Raw genomic sequence first — 25,020 nt, 5'->3', positions numbered from 1 at the left:
ATTTCAGAAGACTTAAAGGTGGGAAGACAATGTAATAGAGCAGCACGAAATGCCAGCAGAATGCTTGGATGTATAGGGAGAGGTATAAGCAGTAGAAAGAGTGAAGTGCTTATGCCGCTGTACAGAACACTGGTGAGACCTCACTTGGAGTATTGTGCGCAGTACTGGAGGCCATATCTCCAGAAGGATATAGATACTCTAGAGAGAGTTCAGAGAAGAGCTACTAAACTAGTACATGGATTGCAGGATAAAACTTACCAGGAAAGGTTAAAGGACCTTAATATGTATAGCTTGGAAGAAAGAAGAGACAGAGGGGATATGATAGAAACTTTTAAATACATAAAGGGAATCAACTCGGTAAAGGAAGAGAGCATATTTAAAAGAAGAAAAACTACCACAAGAGGACACAGTTTTAAATTAGAGGGGCAAAGGTTTAAAAGTAATATCAAGAAGTATTACTTTACTGAGAGAGTAGTGGATGCATGGAATAGCCTTCCTGCAGAAGTGGTAGCTGCAAATACAGTGAAGGGGTTTAAGCATGCATGGGATAGGCATAAGGCCATCCTTCATATAAGATAGGGCCGGGGGCTATCCATAGTATTCAGTATATTGGGCAGACTAGATGGGCCAAATGGTTCTTATCTGCCGACACATTCTATGTTTCTATGTAATGATGATGCACTGCTTTAATGTCTAAGGGAGAGCGACTTTGGTGGCTTCCCCTTGGACAGCTTATGATTAAGGTCACACTTTAACTGTCAGAGGTAACTCATAGGCATGTCTTTGTACTTATGGTATTTTTTTATTACTCTGTACATGTATGATGCACGTACTCTTTGTACTGAATGATACACTGTATTGTCCTTTGAACATCTGTGAAACTTAAAATGATTATTCACAAAACTTACTGATGACACCCTCTCCCCTCTGTTGGGGGGCTCTACTTGTATAAGTGTTTAATAGAACAGGTTCTGTAGACATCAATGTGGGATCAGCTGACGACAGTGTAAAAAGAAGTGCGCTTCTTCTTGGCGCTAACATCGAGGGTGGAGAGGCTGTCATCAGTAAGTTTTGTGAATAATCATTTTTGTTAAGTTTCACAGATGTTCAAAGGAAAACATCGACCTGTAAGGCAGAGTTCATACTTGAGTTATGTGGTCAGTTTTCGCCACGTTAATGCCCAAATAAGTGAAGTGTGCAGTGATTCCAAGAGCGACGCCTGTCATCTGCATGTCATACGGAGTCACAGTATTATTTCACTACCAAAGCAGACTCCCTATGCGTGTTATTGCATGGTACAGTGTTCTACACCACTATAAAGGCTCTCTGCAGCCAAGAAATAGCAGTTTTTTAATGAAATTCGGTGCAAATATTCAGATCGAACCAAATCTTTTCCCCAAAAATTGGCGAACTGGCGAATTGAATTTTTGAAATATTCGCTCATCTCTACTCAGACTAAGGGTCTATTCACACGTCCGTTTTTTCTTTCCTGATCTGTTCCGTTTTTTCAGGAACAGATCTGGACCCATTCATTTTCAATGGGTCCTGGAAAAAAAACAGACAGCTCAATGTCTGATTTTTTCCAGGACCCATTGAAAATGAATGGGTCCAGATCTGTTCCTGAAAAAACGGAACAGATCAGGAAAGAAAAAACGGATGAGTGAATGGACCCTTAGACTCTCTACAGTCATCATTGTCCCCAATCTCTTCCCTCTCCTATACAGATATGGCTGCAAAACATAATAATAAACTTGGATGTAGCACCCCCATACATTGAGAACTGAAAAGTAAACAACCTGGACCCACAAGGTAAACTTGCTTTCTTCAGCGATGCTCCAGGACTGGTAAACTCCTATGGAGAAAAACCTATACACTAGATAATTTTTTCCTTAACAAATTTATGCTGAGAACTAAAAGAGGGAACCAGTTTGTAATAAACAGGTTTCGTTATGAATTTCACAAACATTCATCCACAAGGGGGCGTGGAGCTTAAGTGCTAAAAAACTGTACTGCAGCTACACTGAACAGGTACGAAATCTCAAAAATATTCGGGCTACAAAATGACAACTCCTCTACAAGTCATACATAGTCAGGCTGTATTCACACTTTCTCCCCCCTCCCCTCACAGAAAGCAGAAAGTTCCCACAGCCTGAAACATTTCATTCATAAATACTGTACACAAAAGGCATTGCAATGAAAAACTTTATTGTCATCACAAATTAGTACAGGCGCTGTGGCTTGCCCATGGTGCTCTTGATATAAAGAGCTCTCACGTTCTGCCAATTCTTTTTCAATAGAGATACCAAGAAGTTAATTGCCAGATGGATGTTGTAGACAAGCTCTTCCTCTGTCATTTTCACATGACCAACAGCAACAGCCAGACATAGGACCTGAAGAGAACAGAGTTAGAGACTCCCTTAGTGTTTGAGTGGTATCATGATAGTCAATAAAGGGATAGGGTAAAGGGTAATCAATAGGCTGCTAGTTTAACTCAATATCTAACTGGCCAGGTACTAGCTAAAATAGTAATTTATACACTTATATCTGCTGTTTCTAACTACTGTGAACAGCATTGGTACAGGGAGGGGGTTATTTGTGTATACAAAGATAGCTGTCACTGATAACACCTCCTCCCTGTACTGATGGGTATCAGAAAAAGCAAAGATACATTTAAAAGGGATTCTGCCTAGAGCTGCAGACATGCGCTGCTAGATCGCCACTAGCACGTGTGCAATATACATTCCCCATAGCTCTGTGCTTTTATTGCGTCAAAAAAAGATATGTGAGGCAAAAGCAAGTAAGGTGCGAGATTACGGCGCTCTAACTTTGTGACGTCTCAGAGCAACGAGGAGATTCGAAGGATGCGGGCAGTGCTGGGCTCCTTCACACTGGGTGTGGCTGGGCACAAGAAACATTAGTAACAACCCCTTGGGTACCTTATCTGCCTCAAAATAAATAAATATATATATATATATATATATATATATATATATATATATATATATATATATAAATATATATATATATAATCTTTTCCAATAAAAAAAAAAAAATTCTGCTCAACTTCTGCTCTATAAAATTGTGCTTTCAGATTGCATTTCCAAGTCCCTAGCATTTCTTTATGAGTATTAGGCCCCTTTCACACGGGCGAGTATTTTGCGCAGGTGCAAGGCGTGAGTTGAACGCATTGCACCCGCACTGAATCCTGACCCATTCATTTCTATGGGGCTGTGCACACAAGCGGCGATTTTCACGCATCACTTGTGCGTTGCCTGAAAATCGCAGCATGCTCCTCTGTGCGTTTTTCATGTAACGCAGGCCCCCATAGAAATGAATGGGGTTGCGTGAAAATCGCAAGCAAGTGCGGATGTGGTGCGATTTTTACGCATGGTTGCTAGGTGACGATCGGGATCCGATTATTATTATTATTTTTTCTTATAACATGGTTAAGGGAAAATAGCATTCTGAATACAGAATGCATAGTACAATAGGGCTGGAGGGGTTAAAAAAAATTATAATTTAACTCTCCTTAATCCACTTGTTCGCGCAGCTGGCATCTCTTCTGCCTTAATCTGTGAGCAATAGGACCTTTGACGACTTCATTACGTTCATCACATGATCCATCACCATGGTGATGGACCATATGATGGGCGCAGTGACGTCAAAGGTCCTATTGCTCGCAGATGAAGACAGAAGAGATGCGGCCTGCGCGAACAAGTGGATTAAGGAGAGTTAAATTATTTTTTAACCCCTCCAGCCCTATTCTTCTATGCATTCTGTATTCAGAATGCTATTATTTTCCCTTATAACCATGTTATAAGGGGAAATACAATCTACACTACAACTAACCCAAACCTGAACTTCTGTGAAGAAGTTCGGGTCTGGGTACTACAGTCTGTTTTTTATCACGCGTGCAAAACACATTGCACCCGCGCGATAAAAACCTGAACATCGGAACGCAATTGCAGTCAAAACTGACTGCAATTGCGTTCCTATTCACGCGGGTTTGCCGCAATGCACCGGGACGCATCCGGACACTCTCATGTGAAAGAGGCCTTACTTTTGTGGCTGCCCATTTGTTCCGATCCATTAAAGCAGCTGTCTCAAACACCACCTGTCCAAATTCCTAATTATAGCATATTAACAGCACAGAGGAGGGGTCCAGTGAGCCAACATCCACTCAGGTAGCCTGCATCACTTGGACATTACCTGAAGCAGGAAACTGTAGCTGAAAGTGTGTAGTCAAACTTCCCCTGGCAATAAATGCTCTTCTCCAACCCATTGTTTCATTTTAAAACTGCATTATTGTCTTTGCATTATAACACCTTTAAAGGGAATGTGTCAGAAAATGGCCTGTTTAACCTTTTCACCAGAGGTTCTCATTTTTGCGTTTTCATTTTACTTGCCCATCTTCCTTGAGCCATAACTTTGTTAAAGGTAACGTTGTACTTTCTAATGCCACAATAAATTATGGCATACAACGTAATGAAGTGGTTTATATCACCTGTCAATCACTTAAAAATGTGTCCAAGGGGACGTCTCATGGTGAAAGGTGCCCGGCCGTTTAGGTGCCCAGCGCCGCCTTCTGAGCTGAAATCGCTGCCCTCCCTTTCATTCGATGCGCCTACCTCAGGTGACTAACCTTACTTGTGCCAAGCCGTGCCCGCCTGTGAAGGAGCCCAGCACCGCCTATGTCTCCTCCTTTCATCAACGATAGCCGTAATCTCGCGATGCGCGAGCTCGCGCATGCGCAGTGCCGGTATAGTGTTCCTTCCCTGTGCTGGCATCAGCCTCAGGGAAGGAACTGTGCATGCACGAGCTCACGCATCGCAAGATTACAGCCATCGTTGATGAAAGGAGGAGACATAGGCGGTGCTGGGCTCCTTCAAAGGCGGGCGTGGCTGGGCACAAGGAAGGTTAGTCACCTGAAATAGGTGGATCGAATGAAAGGGAGGGCGGCGATTTCAGCTCAGAAGGCGGCGCTGGGCACCTAAACGGCCGGGCACCTTTCACCATGAGACGTCCCCTTGGACACATTTTTAAGTGATTGACAGGTGATATAAACCACTTTTTTATGAATATAGAGGCACAGGGGCATTTGATAAACTCACTTTAGGATTCAGTGTTTTACAAGGGACATAGCCATATGTTTAGCTTATGGGGCTCATTTCTGATGACAGAATCCCTTTAAGGGCTCATGCACACGACCGTATGTATTTTGCGGGGTGCCAGCTATATCACATACCTGGCCTCTATGAGAGGGTATATGTAAGTAAGGAAAAAAGAAACCAAACAGCGATACGGCAGGCACCCGCTGCTTACATTTGTATTAGAGGTTTTATTACTTTCATTGGTGGCGCAGTGGCCACAGTTCCTCCCCTCCTGACTTCTATCTCTTCATTGGTGGCAGTGGCACCACAGTGGGGAGGGTCTCTGAAAACTGGACAACCCCTTTAATAACCATTACATGGCCTACAAGCGAAACAAATTCACCTTTTTCATCTGGAACTTAATGGTGGACTTCACTTCATCAACTTTAGCAACCATGTTTTCATTATGTGTTAGCAAGGAAGGAAATTTGCCAGCCTTGTTCAAACCAGGTCCCAAAATACGAGGAATTTGCTTGATCAGTGATTCAGAGGCCAAAAACGCATCATATTTCTTAGCTGTGGAAAAATAAATGTTAGTCAAATCTAGAACGGTCTAGTGATAGAAGCAATTAGGGGGATCTACAGGTTTAGTACTGCTAATACTTTAAACGTAAGAGAATACATTTCTGACAACAGAACTGAAGGATTCCTTGCTTCATAAGCTTCCTCATTTAAGAGTAGATATTTTTCAAAAACAGAGCATAAAAAATATAAAACTAGCTGTACATACCCAGCTTTTTCACTAGCTTCTTGTTTTTGTTTAACTTCTTAAGGGCTTCTATGTCCATGTGAGGCAAGTCCACCGCTTTTGCCTCATCACAATGTTGCTGATCTCCCAAGACACAAACTGAAAATTTGGGTCTTGGTGTAGACTTTAGTCTGAAGGTACAAAGTGAACGGTTAGGGGGAAAAAAAGAAAAGAAAAGTCATGGGTTTGAAGTGTACCTTCACTTTTTTAAAACTTTTGATGCATCAGAAAAATACAGAAGTGGCCATTTTTCAGGCCCCTGTAATCGTGCATTGTCTGAATAGGACAGTGTCTTTTGTTTCAGAAATGCAGAGTTCTATCTACAGTGGTACTGTAACAGTACCATTAAAGTCTGCTGTAACAATTAATGTCAAGACCTTTACTTTAGCACATCAAAAGTTTTAAAAAGTGGTGGTAATAGCGGCAACTGTGATGCAAGACATGGCATCAAGGAACAAACCTTGCATAATACCTTCGTATTATTCGGCAGGTGTTGGACTGAAGACCAAACCACACCTCCCCTCATATTTTAAGACCCAGGGTGGGGGTCCGTCCAGCTAGCCTTACAGTTAAAAGGTAACTGAACTACCCATATCATTTGCCAGAGTGATTCCCCTCCCAAGGAATAAGTACGAGGGAAAGTGAGGCAAATGCTGGGTGAAAGAAGGAGTGTCCAAACCTGACTGTTCCAGAGAAACGTTTGTCCTTTTGAGGGTCATAGTTTTTTAGGCTGATCTGGAGCTCCACAGTTTGCAGAAACCTAAATAGAAAGTAAAAACCATAATCAATGCAGTGATCAATTAAAATTGTCAGTGTAGACTTGCAGTGTAACGGTCAGAGCATATGAATTCTTTGATGTATGTAGTACTTCAGCTGTTGCAAGTGTAAGACTACTTACACACTAGTGGTAGCCTTCTCTGGTCGGAGAACAGTCTGCCGGATCTGTGCTACCGCTATTGCACCGCGCTGCCGGAAGTCCGCTCCAGCCCCATTCACTATAATGGTGGCAGGCTGGAGGTCCGACTGCAGCACGGCAAACATGCCGAGAGGCGGTCGGAAGAAAAACCACATCACGTTGTAGTTTTATTCCGGCCTCCTCCCGGCATATTTGCTGCGCTGCAGCCGGAGTGGAATTCCGGCAGCACAGTGCACTAGCACGGATTCACCAGGCTGTTCTCCCGCCGGAACAGACTGTCAGAAGGCTACCGCCAGTGTGAAAGTAGCCTAAAAAAAAAGACTCTGCACAATGGGTTAGATTTACCATTCCTGTTCAAAACACAAGACAGCATGAACGCAAGGGTCGGTTATCTGGGATGAGAATTCCTTCCCAACTACTGCCCTTTCTAAATGTGCTTCTAATCAATGAGCCAACGTCAGAAGCGGCCTGGGAGCTACTTTTAAACATGCTGGGAATGGTGGTCTGCCCTGGTTAGTGGCTGGTCCGACCAAGGACAACATCTGCATGTAGTTGCGTGGGTTTCTTCCAGGTACTCCTGTTTGCTCCCACACTCCAAAAACATACAAATAGGGAAGTTAGTTTGTGAGCCCCATTGAAGATAGTGTGATGCCAATGTCTAAAGCAGCACAGAATATAGTAGCGCTATACAAGTGCATTAAATAAAGGAATTTCCATTTCTGGCAGGACACCACCAGATCCTATTCACTATAACAAGATTCATGAGGTTTCCAGAATGAATTCCAGCATTTATGCCCAGAACCTGATTATAGTAAATTGGATCCACTGGTCCTCACCAGTGTCAGCTATGCAGAAAACCACATGACAACTTACTTTCTCTTCTTCCGTTTTGCTCCAACTAGTACTTCCCTCACTCCCTCATACAGGGTATCGCGAGAAACTTTACTACTAAAAAAAAAAAAAAAAAAAAAAAGGAAAAAAGGTCAAAATTTCCTATGGTTAGAATGCACCAATATTCCATTCATAAGTTCTGAACCTTTTCATTATGGGAATCTGGTCATGTGACCTCATGTCTGACTACCAATTCAGAGCTTACTCTCCTGGGTAAACCGCAATGTCAGCATCCCAGGAGTCTGTGTGACCTGTAGGAGGACATCAAACTCATCCCAGCAGCTCTGAAACCCACACAGACACTATTTGTTGAGCAGTATGTGGGTGTATATTATATACACAAAAAAATATATAAAAGGGAACACTAAAATTACCACATCCTAGATCCCAATGAATGAAGTACTCCAGTTGAAATCTTTATTCATTACATAGTGGAATGCATTTAGAATAAAAACATAAAAATGATCAATGCAAGTCAGAATGAATATCCCATGGAGGTCTGGATTTGGAATGATACTCAAAATCAAAGTGGAAAATCAAATTTCAGGCTGATCCAACTTCAGTGGAAATTACCTCAAGACAAGGACATAAGGCTCAGAAGTATGTGGCCTCCACGTGCCTGTATCATGCTCCTGATGAGGCGGTGGATGTTCTTCCGAGGGATCTCCTGCGAGACCTGGACTAAAGCATCCATAAACTCTTGGACAGTCTGTGGTGCAACGTAGCGTTGGTGGATGGAACGAGACATGTCCCAGATATGCTTATTTGGATTCAGGTCAGGGGACTGGGCAGGCCAGGCCATAGCATCAATGTCTTCAGCCACACGAGGCCTAGCATTACCATGCATTTGAAGGAACCCAGGGCCCACTGCACCTGCATATGGTCTCACAATGGGTCTGAGGAAATCATCCTGGTACATAATGGCAGTCAGGGTAGCTCTGGCTAGCACATAGAGGGCTCTGCAGGCCTTCAGAGAAATGCTTACCCACAGAGTTACCCACTGTCAAACCGGTCATGCTGGAGGATGTTGCAGGTAGCAGAAAGTTCTCCATGGCGTCTCCAGACACTGTCACATGTCCTCAATGCAAACCTGTTCTCATCCGTGAAGAGCACAGGGTGCCAATGTCAAAACTGCCAATCGCCCTGCACAATTAGGCTGCAAGCACAACACCGACTTAGATGTCGGGCCCTCAAACCACCCTCATGGAGTCTGTTTTTGACAGTTTCAGACATTTTGCAGGACTCTGACACTGCTTCTCATTGCACAAAGGAGGAGGTAGCAGTCCTGCTGCTGGGTTGTTGCCCTCCTAAAGCCTCCTCCACCATGCTCTGGACACTCAGACACAGCTAACCTTCTTGCCAAAGCTCGCATTGATGTGCCATACTGAAAGAGCTGCACTACCTGAGCAACTGCTGTGGGTTGTAGACACTGCCTCAATCTACTTCTATGGGTGAGAGCAATGACCATGCAAAAGTGACCAAAACAGCCAAAAAGGATGAGAACGGAGAACTGGTCTGTGGTCACCACTTGTTTCTACACTTGTTTCCACTCCTTTAGGCCTCATTTCAATGGATTCGCAAAAAAAAGGAAAAATAAAGGTACTCCGTATGCCTTCCGTTTCCATATTTAAGTTCAAAGATAGAACATGCCCTATTGTCTGCATAACAGACAAGGATAGTACTGTTCTATTAGGGGCCAGATGTTCCGTTCCACAAAAAACGGAATGCACACAGATGTCAGTATTTTTTGCAGATCCGTTTTATTTGCAGACCGCAAAATACAGAAAAATACATTTGATCGTGTGCAAGAGACCTTATAGGGGTTGTCTATCATTTCTACCCCTGTTCAAACAGGAGAAATTGATTTGAAGTGTTGCTTCATAACTGGAGTTGATTTCACAGAAGTGTTATTGTCTTGGACTTAGGCCTCTTGCACACGACCGTATGGCTTTTTCTGTATATGTCGTTCCGCAGAAAACACGGTTGACTTCCGTTCCGCAAAAAACTGAATTCACACGGAACAGCTGGCCCCTGATAGAACAGTACTATCCTTGTCCGTTATGCAGACAATAATAGGACATGTTCTTTCTTTAAATGGAACAGAAAAAAGGAATGCATACGAAGTACCTTCCGTTTTTTTGCGGATCCATTGAAATGAATGGTTCCGTGTACGGAATGCAAAAAAAATTTAACATTTGTGTACAAGAGGCCTTATATTGGGTTAAACCCCTTCAGGACCCTGCCATTTTCACAGATTTTTGGAAATCTGACATGTGTCACTATGTGATAACTTAAAAACGTTTTTACTTATCCAAGCAATTCCGAGACTTCGAGTTTTCCCATCGCATATTGTACTTCATGAACGTGAGTAAAATAATTTAATTTTTATTTATAAAAATACCAAATTTACCAAAAGTTTGGAAAACTGCAATTTCCTTGAGAAAGCGACCGCGAAACACGTGTCGGGATCCAGGACTACTTTGGTCTGTATTTTTTGTTTATTGAAATTGTCTCCTACATGTATTAATCTATTCTCTGGCACAGTGCACTTTATTTTTGGCAGGGGTTTATACTGATACCCCTGGCCTATAGGAGAAATTGTTATGTGTATGCATCATGATTAGTAGTCCTGTGGGCATTTTTCCTGTGAAGGTAATGCTGCTAATATGTGATTTTTATTCCATTATTTATTGAATAAAATTTGTTATCTTTGTATTATATCTCTGCTGTGAGTTTTTTTGGGTGTATAAATTTTTGTGGATCCATTGTAACAATGCCTAAAACGGACAATAGGACATGTTCCTTTTTTTGCGGGGCTACGGTTTGGACATACGGATAGCACGCAGTGTGCTGTCCGCTTTTTTTGCGGACCCATTGAAATGAATGGGTCCGCATCCTAACCGAAAAATAATGAAATTAAAAAACACATGAACAAAATAAGTTTGTGTGCATGAGGCCCAAAACAGATAGTGATACCTCCTTAAATAGTTATTACTTTACATTTGCCATATGTCTACTTCATGTTTGATCATTTTGTAAATTACATTCTTTTTTGGGGATGTTAGAATCAGGGCTGTGGAGTCGGTAGATAATGTTCAGACTCAGACTCCTCAGTTTTATGTACTTCCGACTCCTCTATTAATATGCGAATGTATTTTATACATTCCTTGAGGGAAAGAAACGCAACCTACCACAGGACTACTGGCTGGGAAGCCAACAAGTTTTTATAGCCTTAGCTAGTTTTTATAGCCTTAGCTAAATGACAGCAGTTTTTCCAATGGTTTACAGCTTCAGTCTTGAAATATTGGCCCTCCATTCCCTTCACTTATACAAGTGTCTCACTCTCTAGTCCTGCAAAAAACATATTTATTTAATCCCTTATCAGTGAGAGGCTAGGTTACACATGGACGCTGCGTTCCCTGTAAAAGCAGAACACAACACTATGGAAAGTAGAAGTATTGCAGCTCCTAATTGTGCGTTGCGTGCCATATAGTGAAGCACATGAAAAGCATGCTTCTTCACGGTCACTTAACGTGTTTGTTTTGCGGTTACGTGAGGCACTGCATGCATTGGTCTTTATTCTTACAGTAGAGAAGTCATTAATTATAACTTTTTGTGAATTGGGACATTTAAACTTGCTTTTTTTTTTTATTCCAATCAAAATTTTGTAGGAGTCGGTGCATTGTTTGCCGACTCCAGGTACCCAAAATTTCCCCCGACTCCACAGCCCTGGTTAGAATGCTTAGGGTACATTCACACTAGCATTATTCTTTTCCAGCATTGAGTTCCGTCCTGATCAGTTTTATGGGATGTGCATCCCCTAGCACCCTCTAAAAGGGGGGAGGTGTCAGGAATATGGATTAATATTTACCGTCAGCCATTTGCTGAAAGATAGCAGGAGGTAGTGAACTCCACAAGAGGGCCCTGCTTCAAAGCTGCAGCCAGATAGCAGAAAACTCTTAGCAGGCCACATTTGGTTACATTTCATACCTCCATTCAGACAGCACAGATCCTGCAGGAAAACCTCCCTGCAGGGGGTCTAAGCCAGGGCTCCAGACTAAAAAAAATATCAAGGAGCCATTGGCTCCTAACCTGAAAAATTTAGGAGCCAAATGAAATTTTTAGTCGCCAAATTTAAAATACATAATATAACTGGAATGCTTAGGAGCATGGGGTTTTCTAAGCTGCAGCCCACGCAGTTAAAGGAGTTGTACACTCATTTCCATGACCTGTCAGACTAGCCAGATTCACGTTGATAATCCCTAGGTGCTGGGTCCCGGCTCATTCGCTTCCCGGCCTCCGCTGCTTGTCTTGGCTTTCTCCATGAAAACGTTTGGCTGCAGTGGCATCAAGACAATCTCTGGCCACGGTGGAGATCTGCTCCCCTGGCATCACATGACCATTTAACATAATGCATGGGAAGCAGTGGTCAATCATTGGCTGTAACATCGTCAAATAGGAGGTTTTCATGAAGGGACTCAAGACAAGCAACAAAGGCTGGGGAGCAAATGAGCCAGGATCCAGCACTGGGCATCAGGCAAGTATGATCACCAACAAAGGTCCTGCCAGTCTGAGGTCCAGAAATTAGTGTATCCAAACCCTTTGAGTAATTTTTATATTTTTCTTTAAAGGGAACCTGTCACCGGGATTTTGTGTCTAGAGCTGAGGACATGGGTTGCTAGATGGCCGCTGGCACATCCGTAATACCCAGTCCCTATAGTTCTCTGTGCTTTTATTGTGTGAAAAAAAACGATTTGATACATATGCAAATTACCTGAGATGAGTCCTGTATGTGAGATGAGTCAGAGACAGGACTCATCTCAGGGGAATTTGCATATGTATCAAATCGATTTTTTTACACAATAAAAGCACACAGAGCTATGGGGACTGGATATTGCGGATGTGCTAGTGGCCATCTAGCAACCCATGTCCTCAGCTCTATACCCAAAATCCCGGTGACAGGTTCCCTTTAACCCCTTAAGGACCGGGCTCATTTTCACCTTAAGGACCAGGCCATTTTTTGGAAATCTGACCAGTGTCACTTTAAGTGCTAATAACTTTAAAACGCTTTGACTTATCCAGGCCATTCCGAGATTGTTTTTTCGTCACATATTGTACTTCATGACACTGGTAAAATGAAGTCATAAAAATTATTTTTTTTGCACAAAAAAAACTTAATTTACCAAAAATTTTGAAAAATTTGCAAATTTCAAAGTTTCAGTTTCTCTACTTCTGTAATACATAGTAATACCCCAAAAAATTGTGATGACTTTACATTCCCCATATGTCTACTTCATGTGTGAATTGTTTTGGGAATGATATTTTATTTTTTGGGGATGTTATAAGGCTTAGAAGTTTAGAAGCAAATCTTGAAATTTTTCAGAAATTTACAAAAACTAAATTTTTAGGGACCAGTTCAGGTCTGAAGTCGATTTGCGAGGCTTACATAATAGAAACCACCCAAAAATGACCCCATCTAAGAAACTACACCCCTCAAGGTATTCAAAACTGATTTTGCATACATTATTAACCCTTTAGGTGTTGCACAAGAGTTATTGGCAAATGGGGAGGAAATTTGAGAATTTAATTTTTTTGTCTAATTTTTCATTTTAACCTATTTTTTCCACTAACAAAGCAAGGGTTAACAGCCAAACAAGATTGTATCTTTATTGCCCTGACTCTGCCGTTTACAGAAACACCCAATATGTGGCCGTAAACTACTGTACGGGCACACAGTAGGGCGTAGAGTGAAAGGTGCGCCGTTTGGTTTTTGGAAGGCTGATTTTTATGGACTGGTTTTTTGACACCATGTCCCATTTGAAGCCCCCTGATGCACCCCTAGAGGAGAAACTCCCTAAAAGTGACCCCATCTAAGAAACTACACCCCTCAAGGTATTCAAAACTGATTTTACATACGTCGTTAACCCTTTAGGTGTTGCACAAGAGTTATTGGCAAATGGGGATGAAATTTGAGAATTTCATTTTTTTGCCTAATTTTCAATTTTGGGTGCCTTGGGGGTCTTGTGCCTCTGGATTTTCTTCCAGGATTCCGTATGTAGCAAGGTCGGGAGTGCTGCTGGACAGGACACAGGCAGCCATGAGGGGATATCCATGGGTTGAATACCGATACGTTCCCACGCACTTTCTAGATCCTCTGGTACATGTATAGCGATGCGTTTCCCGTTTTTGAGCACTGATAGTCCAAAGGGGTACATCCATGTATACGGTATCTTCTGCGCCCTCAACGCATCTAGTAGGGGCTTTAATATTCGCCTCTTCGCGAGCGTTGATGGAGCGATATCTTGATAGAGCGCAATATCTGCGCCATCATAAACAATACGGCTTCTCGCGCGCGCCGCCTCCATAACACGCGCTGTGTCTACAAACGACAATAGGCCGCAAACTACGTCTCTTGGACTTTCATTCGGCTTCGGTTGGGGTCTTAGAGCCCTGTGTATCCGCTCAATAATGATAGAGTCAGCAGAGTCCGGGACTAATAAATCTTCAAAGATCTCCATTGCAACTTTGCGGAGTGATTCCGCAGCCCAGGATTCAGGTAGGCCTTTTATTCTAACATTGCGCCTTCTGCTGCGGTTCTCCTGATCCTCCAGTAATGAAAATGCTCTGTTGAGCTCAGCTGTGTGACCGTTCAAGCAGTCTGCCACTCCTGCGGCGTGCGATTTCAGGTCTTGGGCCGTGTGTTCTAGGGCTTCGACCTTATAACCAATCTGGGAGATCTCCGCTTTTATGTCTGCTAGCTCCGTGAGCACCGGTCTCAGCGCCTTGTCCAATGCTTGGCCGAGTACCTTGGTAAGGAATGATTTAGACACAGGCGCCGGATCCCGCTCAGCAGTCGCACCGCATCTGTCACTATCTGCCTCTGAGTCGTCGGCTTCTACTTCAGCTTCGCGCGCCGCGGCCATCTTAGCATTTGCTCCCGGTGAGTGTGAGCTTCTCTTTTTGAGAAATTTCTGCATATCTTGCTGCCCTTTATGCGATTTTGGTGTGTCTGGGGGTTCTAGCCCTCTGTCTCGCCCGTATTTGACCATTATTTCACAGGTCACCGCTTTTTAAAAGGTTAAAGATGCTGGGACGTGGAGGAGCTGGTCTCTCACACAGCCATCCACACCAACGGCCAGGCTCCGCCCCCCTAATTTTCAATTTTAACCCATTTTTTCCACTAACAAAGCAAGGGTTAACAGCCAAACAAGACTGTATCTTTATTGCCCTGACTCTGCTGTTTACAGAAACACCCCATATGTGGCCGTAAACTACTGTACGGGCACACAGTAGGGCGTAGAGTGAAAGGTGCGCCGTTTGGTTTTTGGAAGGCTGATTTTGCTGGACTGTTTTTTTGACACCATGTCCCATTTGAAGCCCCCCTGATGCACCCCTAGAGTAGAAACTCCATAAAAGTGACCCAATCTAAGAAACTACACCCTTCAAGGTATTCAAAACTGATTTTACAAACGTTGTTAACCCTTTAGGTGTTGCACAAGATTTAATGGAAAATAGAGACACAATTTCAAAATTTCTAATTTTTGGCAGATTTTCCATTTTAATATTTTTTTTCCAGTTACAAAGCAAGGGTTAACAGCCAAACAAAACTCATTATTTATGGCCCTGATTCTGTAGTTTACAGAAACACCCCATATGTGGTCGTAAACAGCTGTACAGGCACACGGCAGGGTGCAGAAGGAAAGGAATGCCATACGGTTTTTGGAAGGCAGATTTTGCTGGACTGTTTTTTTTGACACCATGTCCCATTTGAAGCCCCCCTGATGCACCCCTAGAGTGGAAACTCCAAAAAAGTGACTCCATTTTAGAAACTACGGGATAGGGTGGAAGTTTTGTTGGTACTAGTTTAGGGTACATATGATTTTTGGTTGCTCTATATTACACTTTTTGTGCAGCAAGGTAACAAGAAATAGCTTTTTTGGCACGTTTTTTTTTTTGTTATTTACAACATTCATCTGACAGGTTAGATCATGGGGTAATTTTATAGAGCAGGTTGTCACGGACGCGGCGATACCTAATATGTATACATTTTTTTTAATTTATGTAAGTTTTATACAATAACTTCATTTTTAAAACCAAAAAAATGTTTTAGTGTCTCCATAGTCTAAGAGCCATAGTTTTTTCAGTTTTTGGGCGATTATCTTGAGTAGGGTCTCATTTTTGCGGGATGAGATGACGGTTTGATTGGCACTATTTTGGGGTGCATATGACTTTTTGATCGCTTGCTATTACACTTTTTGTGACGTAAAATGGCAAAAAATGGCTTTTTTTACACTGTTTTTATTTTTTTTATGGTGGTCATCTGAGGGGTTAGGTCATGTGATATTTTTATAGAGCCGGTCGATACGGACGCGGCGATACCTAATATGTATACTTTTTTTTTATTTATGTAAGTTTTACACAATGATTTCATTTTTGAAACAAAAAAAAAAATCATGTTTTAGTGTTTCCATAGTCTAAGAGCCATAGTTTTTTCAGCTTTTGGGCGATTATCTTGAGTAGGGTCTCATTTTTTGCGGGATGAGATGACGGTTTGATTGGTACTATTTTGGTGTACATGCGACTTTTTTGATCACTTTTATTACCTTTTTTGGGAAGTAAGGTGGGCAAAATTTCAATTTTCTCATAGTTTTTATTTTTTTATTTTTATGGCGTTCACCGTGCGGGGAAAGTAACATGACCATTTTATAGATCAGGTCGTTACGGACGCGGCGATACCTAATATGTGTAGTTTATTTTATTTTTTTTAATTTTTATTCAGTGATAAGTGTTTTTTTTTATCTTAACTTTTTTCACTTTTTTTTTACATTTTTTTGACCCAGACCCACTTGGTTCTTGAAGATCCAGTGGGTCTGATGTCTGTATAATACAGTACAGTACAATATATATTGTTCTGTACTGTATTTTACTTACACTGAACAGATCTATGCTTTCAGCACAGATCTGTTCAGCACCATGGACAGCAGGACGCCTGAGCAGGCGTCCTGTTGCCATGGGAACCCTCCCCGTCTGCTCAGAACTTCGCAGACGGGGAAGGGTAAGCACGGGGCTGAGGGGGGCTCTCTCCCTCTCCATCGGGGGGCTGCAAAGGCACAGCAGCCCCCCGATGGAGAGGGAGTGAGCTCCCTTACCGATGACAGTTTAACCCTTTCCATACCGCGGTCCGTACGGACCGCTGTATGGAAAGGGTTAAACGGCTGACATCTGCACAGATGTCAGCCGTTTATACCAGGGTGCCAGCAATGTGCTGGCACCCTGGTATAACCACTAGAAGCCAACGATCATTCATGGGAGGCGGGCGGGGGATCGCGATCCCGCCTGCCGCACCGCCCGCCTCCCGCAACGCCCCCACCGCATGCGACACCCCCCCCGCCGGCATCAAATCATGCAGGGGTGCAGGGGGGGGTAAAAAATATAGATTTTAGCCACTCTAAAGTTTCTGATCCCCGCGGTCAGGGACCGCGGGCATCAGAAACTGCAAAAAGCGCAGCAAACCGCAGGTCTGAATTGACCTGCGGTTTGCTGCGATCGCCGACACGGGGGGGTCACATCACCCCCCCTGGCGTTGTCACAGGATGCCGGCTGAAGGATTTCAGCCGAAATCCCGTTCCGTTTAACCCCTCGGGCGCCGGAATCCCGATTTAAAAGTTAGGACGTACCGGTACGTCCTTGGTCCTTAAGGACTCGGGAAATAGGGCGTACCGGTACGTCCTATGTCCTTAAGGGGTTAAGGGGTTTCAAACCAGTATTATTCTATATGTGACACAGAATGGGTTAAAAAAAAAACTATCCCCACTGCACTCCTTAAAAGGCCAATCACGAGAGTCGCCACTGCAACCAGTGACCACATCAGCAGGCATCAGTTGTGAAGACGCTGGCGACTTACTTCACTTAGGGGAGGGGGGCATTTTAGTTGGGGGGGCACAGCATGATGTAGGGGGGGGCCATGGCCCCCTCTGGCCCCCCCCTGGCGACGCCACTGGGCATCACGTGTTGACGGGACCAGCATGACAGTGGGGGTGGGGGGAGGGCAGCTTTTTTTTATTTTTTTACATTAAGAAAAAATATAACAGCTAAAAATATAATACTACACGAGCTTTATTCTCAACTCCTCTGCTTGCCTGTCAGTGAATGAAAACCTCTTGTTTGCTGTTGTTTCTTGAGGAAAGATCGCCCATATTCTAGTGCTGCTCACTGTGTAACTGTGGCTGGACATGGACATTCAGTCTGTCAATGTCAACCTTAAAGGTTTCCATTCACTGCCAGCAAGCAGAGATGTAGGAAAGCTAGGGGACCTCCTCTGGCAGCTGAACTAGCCTGTGCTTAACCCCTTATAGGCTGCTTCAGTGCCATTTTCCCTCTTTTTAACTCTACCACATGTCTTTGCAGTTAAGGGCTCTCTGCCCATCACCCCCGTGTCAGTAAGGAGCTGTGCACGGACATCGCCCTCCTTTTCTAGAACGTGCGCAGTATAGGCGGCAATCTCTCCTTGTCAATTGGTTTCACACCGGAGTCTGTCTGCAGGAGCTCTGCACTGTCGGGGTCGCAGAGCATTATATTGATTTATGATGCTATGTAACCCTTACAGTTCTGGAATGTATTGGATAACACTGACCGCATTAGGTCAGTGTTATCCAGTACATTCCAGACCTCTAAGGGTTACATAGCATCATAAATCAATAAAATGCCATGCGACCCCGCAGTGCTATGCAGACCAGGACAGCGAGTGTTAAAGCAGCACAGCCGGTGCTTATACTTGTTCTTACGGATCTCTGCCTTCTCCTTGTGACCCCATAAGGACCCAGTCCTATAAAACACACTAATAAATCTGCCTACGGGTGACTCGCCTCGTGTTATCAGCCGTGGACTGTGCGGCCCTAGTTGAAGTGTCTCCAGCAGCTCAGCGCCACAGCACAGACTCCACTCCAAAACTTGCCAGACTGCTGGAAGCGGGAGCACAAGCCACGCCCACCCTCTATGCCGGGTAATCTGAGGGGCGGGTCTTCACCCAGCAGACGGCTGCAGCGTGTCTGTCTGCAGGATGAAAGCCTTTTTTTTTTTTTTTTAAGAGGCAGAGCAGCGAGCGGAGGGTTTAGGCGCAAATGGCGACAAGACTACAAAGTCTTGTCGCCATTTAGCAGTTCTAAGTCGCATTGGCGACCATTTTGGTCGCCATCTGGAGCCCTGTAAGCCATTCCCCAGTTCAATCAAAAATAGCAGACAGCATGGAATCGGCAATTTATAATGAATAGCCCGGCCATCGCAGGCGCAAACCGATACCTATTCGTGTCCTGGTAGCAAAGATGCACATGCCCATGGTCTTAGTTTGATGGTGGCATGCCAGGAAAGGGAGATATACATATCTCCCCACAGAAACCCAATGGCATTACCATGTTTGGACTAGTTGTAACCGGAACCCAGACGGATCAATTGGGCACGGAACCACCTCCCTACGAAATTCTGGTCTGGAGCTATGAACCCTAAAGGGTTTTGCAGGTCAGTTAATGCCAGCCCAGAAGAGGGGGGAGTGGACCCTTCCCAGAGGGGCCAGCTACAGTTGAAAAAGCTTGTGCCAGCAAGCAGGCGCATCTTTCTTAAAAGGGGGGGTCACATCGTGCAAATGTGTTTTGAGAGCAGCGGAGACCAGTTGACATCACTGCCATCCATGTTAATACAGAAAAGGAACATTCATCTACCCGGTAACTGATTTGTGCTCTGTGTAATCCTGTTTGCACCATATTACCTCTATTTCTAACCTCAGACCACTGTATATATTCTTTGTGTGTAGTGTGTTATCTAGTGTGCCCTTAAGGCGATTAAATATATAATTTAATCTTGTGCTGTCTTGTAGCTCAATCACGAATGCCCACGCCCGTGTTTCAGCCTAGTTATAAGCTACCACGGGTTGGTTTCTTACCCTATATAAGCCAGTTAGCGGACCGGGCTTATATCAAACGAGAAGCAGATTACCCAGGCTAAGACAGCGCTGTTTTCACTGCGGCAGTGAAAAGGCTCTCAGCTTGTTGCCTCTTTGTGCCCGCGTGGACAGGTGGTGTGTGTAAACGTCAAAATTTGTTAACCAGGGACCATACTGCGTCTGGTGAGCTCGACGTAGTTTACGTCAAGCGGGCACAAGGGGTGGTATTTGTCACAAGTGTGTTTATGTGACAGTGGGGCAGTGACTGCATAGCGTGTATGTGACAGTGTGTGTCTAGTGTATATATGTGATAGGGATCAACTGATTTTCAAAGTTATCGGAATTTGAATCTATTTTGCCGATAACGAATCAGGAACAAGGATCGCGCTGTCAGCGCGATCCGTGTTCCCTCAGCAGCACAGGGGAGAAGGAAGCAGCGTCTCCCTCCCGCTGTGTCACTGCTGCCAATGAGCGAAGCGAGAAGAGGGGCTGTGGCCACTGCGCCAATGATATTAACTCACTCAAATTCAACAGGAGGTGGGAGCTGGCTGCAGAAACACATAGCCGCAGCCGACCTCTATGACAAGTAGCTGCCATCCGTGGCAGTTAACCCCTGCCACACCTAAGGGGTTAACTTCCTCGGATCGCAGCTACCGCTCAGAGGTTGGGTGCGGCTATACGAATCTGCAGCCAGCACCTGCCTCCTGTATATAAATTACTGGGAGCGTTATCTTTATTTGTGGCGCAGTGCGCCTTCCCCACAACCCCGGTATTAAAAACATTGGTGACGCAGTGCATCCCCCCACCCAAGCTCTCCAGTATTAATTAGTGGTGCAGTGGCAGCTTCTGATCGGAGCCCCAGCAGTGTAAGCCTGGGGCTCCGATCAGTTACCATGACAGCGAGGATGCTACTGAAGCCCCGGATGCCATAGTCAGCTCCCTGCTAATAGAGATCTATCAGGGTGAATAGGACAAGGGTTCTAGCCCCTAAGAAGACGAAAAGTTGGTAAAAAAAAAAAAAAAAAAGATACCGTATTTTTCGTTCTATAAGACGCACCGGCCTACAAGACGCACATAGATTTTTGAGGAGGAAAATAAGAAATATTTTTAACCAAAAGGCATTTCCCTCCACTTTTTTTTGGGGGGGGGGGGGGGGGGGGGGGTGTCTTTGGGGAGGTTGTCTTATGGGGCAAAAAATACTGTAAATGAAAGATTTACACAAAAAAAGTACACGTTAACAAGAAACATTTTCATTGTCAGCAGATGTGTAGGAGTTTAATTATTTTTTCAAAAATGAAAATGCACAGAATATCGGTATCAATTATCAGCCTGAAAGTTACTGTTTAATTCAAAGTTTTATGTTTAAATAATCAAAAGGTTTTTGTGTTTATTTTTTTTCCGCGTGGTATCGAGTATCGCAATACTTTATGGTACTGAAACCGAATCAAAATTTTGGCATCGAAACAAACCTAAAATATACAGTTTATATTCATTCCAAAATAAGCTATACATAAATCCTGTCCATTCCCCCTGTAGAAAGCACAAGGAATTCAGTATACACCGGTACATGTAGAATGTGTTCATTCAATGTCTAATACAGGGAACTGATTATGCCTCTTTCTATAGCTTTAATAATTCATTCCTTTTCTTAACCCTTAGGCTACCAGCGCCATAGATGTTTACACATCGCACCAGCGCCGTACATGACGCCTGCTCACATGTGCAGCGGTTGTCATGTCTGGCAGAGACCTGCGGCTAATTACCGTGACCGGCAATGCAGATTGCGGTAATTAAATGCTTTAGATGCCGTGATCGAGTGAGATCACGGAACCTAAATGCGCAAAAACCCGGAAGCTCACGCTTAGAGGCTTCCTTACCTATGCCCTGTGTGTCCAATATAGGCAAGTTGGCTGAATAATGGTAGCCTTACCAAGTAGGCTAAAAAAAACAGTACCCAAACTGCAATTCTTATTTTGGCCACCAGATAGCAGGCCAGGATAAGAAATGAGCAAAAATAAGCTTATAAATTCCCGGGAAAAAAAAAAAAAAAAAAAAAAACTAATTTCATTGCTTCTCTTACCCCAAAAATTTAAAAATATCAAAAAGTCACGCATACTCCAAAATGGTATCAATTAAAAGTACAGTTGGTTCCGCCAAAAATGAGCCCCTAAACAGCTCAGTAGACACAAGTATAAAAAAAAAAAAAAGTTATGGGGGTCAGAATATAGTGATCTAAAAAAATTAAAATGTTTAAATAAAATTTTACACTATTTAGACATAAAGAACCTATACATATGGGGCATCGTTGTAATCGTACTGACACAGAATGAAGGGCATGGGTCAGCTTTGCCGTAAAAAAAACCGCCGCGGGAACAAAACCCATAAAACTGTAGGGATCGCATTTTGTTTTCCAATTCCACCCCATTTGGAATTTTATTTACCGACTCCACAACATTTTAAGGCATAATTAACAGCATTAGAAAGTACAAATTTTCCCACAAAAAAAAAAAAAAAAGCCCTCATATAGCTATGTGCCCGTAAAAAAAAAGTTACGGCTCACGGAAAATAGGGAAGAAAAATGAAAAATAAAAAAACAGAAAAAAACTCCGGTATCCTAAGGGCTAATACTTTAGTATATCCCAAACTTTTATCATGCTTACCACTATCAGATGCAATATTAAATTGCGCCACTAGAACACACCCCTTGTCCCGCAAAAGACAAGCCTTCATTTGACTATGAACCGAAAATAAAAAGTTAAGACTGCAGGAAGCAAAAAAAGACCATGTCAGGAATGGATTAAAGAGTTTTTACCATCAGAATTACTGTTATGTAGCTGACTGACATTAGCGATGTGCTGTCAGCGCTACATAAGTTTAAATTTTTCCCTGCAGCCGTTCTGATAAAATACACACCATTATAATATGCAAATGAGCCTCTAGGTCAACGGTTCTCAACCTAGGGGTCGCGACCCTTTTGGGGGGGGTCGATCGGCCCTTTCCGGGGGGGGGGGGGGGGTCGCCCGAGGCTTCCTATTAGGGCTGCACGATTGTAGCGTTACATTACCCTACTTCGTGAGATTTCCCTACCTCCTGACTTCCCGTCGCACTGCTAATGACGTGAGGAGGCGTTCCTGAGTTTTGACGATCTGCGCATGCGCAAACCGACAGTTTATGGAAAATCTCAGCGGAGTTCAGCTTCACACCGGGACACTACGCATGCGCCGGCCGGAGTTAGCCGCGCTTGCGCACTGGGCCGTAATATTTCCCTACTAAGGCTCTCCTGCGCATGCGCAGTGTCCCGATGTGAAGCTGAACTCCGCTGAGATTTTCCATGACAGACCCAAGTGATGGCCTCTCCAGATTCCCAGATCACTATGTGCTGGAATACAAGTCCGATCCATGGAGGCCGCACTGAGCAGCTTACCGGATCCGCTACCAGATAACACAGGACTCCTCACAGGTTTTGCGGAGTCCATGCCTTGCAGCACAAGGTGAGGGGAAGGGTCCTGCTAAATAGGAGGCAGCTGGTTGAAATGCTTGGCTTTTAGGATTGACCCATTACACGTGTAAACTTTTCCTACTTCTCACTGCTGGGAGCTCGTTACAATGTATTCAGTCTAGACAAGCGGAACACAGCGCCCTCCACAACACAGCGCCCTCCACAACACAGCGCCCTCCACAACACAGCGCCCTCCACAACACAGCGCCCTCCACAACACAGCGCCCTCCACAACACAGCGCCCTCCACAACACAGCGCCCTCCACAACACAGCGCCCTCCACAACACAGCGCCCTCCACAACACAGCGCCCTCCACAACACAGCGCCCTCCACAGATCCCCCACAACACAGCGCCCTTTACAGATCCCCCATAACTATGTCATACCCAGCCGCGTCAGCGGCTCATATGGGAAAATGTAATGGTTGGGGGGGTCACCACACCATGAGGAACTGTATTAAGGGGTCACGGCTTTAGAAAGGTTGAGAACCACTGCTCTAGGTGCTATGTGGGCGTAGATTCAGCACCTAGAGGCTCCGTCTACTCACCCTTTATCCCGTCCAGGTCCTCCGTTCTGCCCGCCCCTCTTGATTGATGTCACAGTTCGCAGCTTAGCTGACGAAATCCCGCGCCGTTCACTTCTGTATTCGGCGAAGGCCGCTCTCCTGGTGCCAGCTTCCTCACTGACTTAGTCGGCGCAGGGAGGAATCCGGCACCAGGAGTGCATCATTCACTGCGCCGAACACAGAAGTGGACGTGGGATTTCTTCAGCGATGCTGCGAACAGTGACATCAATTAAGAAGAGCGGGGCCGGCAGAACAGGGCGAGTAGACGGAGCCTCTAGGTGCTGATTTTACACCCACATAGCACCTAGAGGCTCATTAGCATATTATAAAAGTGCTTATTTTATCATAACAGCTGCAGGGAGAAATGTAAAAAACATACTGTTATGTAGTGCACTGCTGACATTAGCGCATCGCTAATGTCAGCTACGTAACAGTATTTCTGGTGGTAGAAACCCTTTGAATGTGAGGCTAATAAACCATCTTATGCTGGAAGCAGTCTACATTTTCCTGCTCATCTGCGATTAGACTGGCCAACTTGTGAAAGTGAGGACAGGCACTGTGGATTATCAGTTCTGCAATTTGCTTAATCTTGTGGGCGTTTTGAGACGAGCATTAAGTGAATTGTTCTAAATAGGGGGGCTACCGGATTTTTCCCTTTACCACCAGGCTGCTCACCAATAACTGAAGGTAGTGCAATATCCCCTCAACTGTACAGAATAAGTACAGAGGATATCGCATGTACGCCTAGAAAGAAAATAATCAAGGGTTCCGGCACCTACAGGTGGTCTGACGGCCACTTTAAGGAGACTAACGAAATTCTCAGTATAATGTACTAAAGCTAAAACCCCAATTAGATTCCCGCACGACGAACACCGTGTGCCTACAGAGCTTCAATCACAGGCCTAGCAACCATCACCTCCAAAAGACACACAAACCGCTGATCCCATCCCATCACTAAGCTACCCCGATACGTAGCCCCGTCCTTACTAAATATACACCACTTGCAGAGTACAACCATCACGCTAGACCACGGATTGCAAAGGATTGAACCACCTTTCCCACCTACCTCATTTTGGACTCAACCAAGGCTCATGGACAAAAAAAAAAGACCGAACACACCCGCGCGTGCGCTTAAGAAGCACGTAATCTCGCGGTGTTTGTGTGCCGCAATGCTATACCCGTGTCACTTCCGGTGATGCGTCCTCACCGGAAGTGACGAAATTCAGCTGGAGGAAGGCGGGGGTGTGCGGCGCTGCGCAAGCGCAGATCCACAGTTAAGGCCTCTTTCACACTTGCGTTGTCCGGATCCGGCGTGT

General features: G+C 44.3%; 1 protein-coding gene across 1 annotated transcript; it reads right to left on the bottom strand.

Annotated features, from left to right (window-relative positions):
- Positions 1 to 2,184: 2,184 nt before the first annotated feature.
- RPL10A (ribosomal protein L10a) lies at positions 2,185 to 24,860 on the bottom strand. Its single transcript, XM_040424159.1, has 6 exons — positions 24,771 to 24,860; positions 7,688 to 7,762; positions 6,578 to 6,658; positions 5,881 to 6,029; positions 5,494 to 5,666; positions 2,185 to 2,390 (listed from the first exon to the last, which is right to left on the bottom strand). The coding sequence occupies exons 1-6, from the start codon at positions 24,773 to 24,775 to the stop codon at positions 2,220 to 2,222; spliced, it is 654 nt and encodes a 217-aa protein (XP_040280093.1). The 5' UTR covers positions 24,776 to 24,860; the 3' UTR covers positions 2,185 to 2,219.
- Positions 24,861 to 25,020: the final 160 nt, after the last annotated feature.

This window comes from Bufo bufo, chromosome 3, assembly GCF_905171765.1.
Source record: "Bufo bufo chromosome 3, aBufBuf1.1, whole genome shotgun sequence".
Taxonomy (NCBI): Eukaryota; Metazoa; Chordata; class Amphibia; order Anura; family Bufonidae; genus Bufo; species Bufo bufo.
The sequence above is the reverse complement of the archived record's forward strand: the minus strand, read 5'-3'. Positions and strand labels throughout refer to the sequence as shown.

What these genes read in the sequence shown, in the direction of transcription:
- RPL10A (XM_040424159.1), bottom strand. An exon ending in CGTTTCTCTGGAACAGTCAG is followed by an intron (nt 6,030 to 6,577) that starts GTTTGGACACTC and finishes TTGTACCTTCAG; the next exon opens with ACTAAAGTCTACACCAAGAC. An exon ending in GAAGCTAGTGAAAAAGCTGG is followed by an intron (nt 5,667 to 5,880) that starts GTATGTACAGCT and finishes ATTTTTCCACAG; the next exon opens with CTAAGAAATATGATGCGTTT.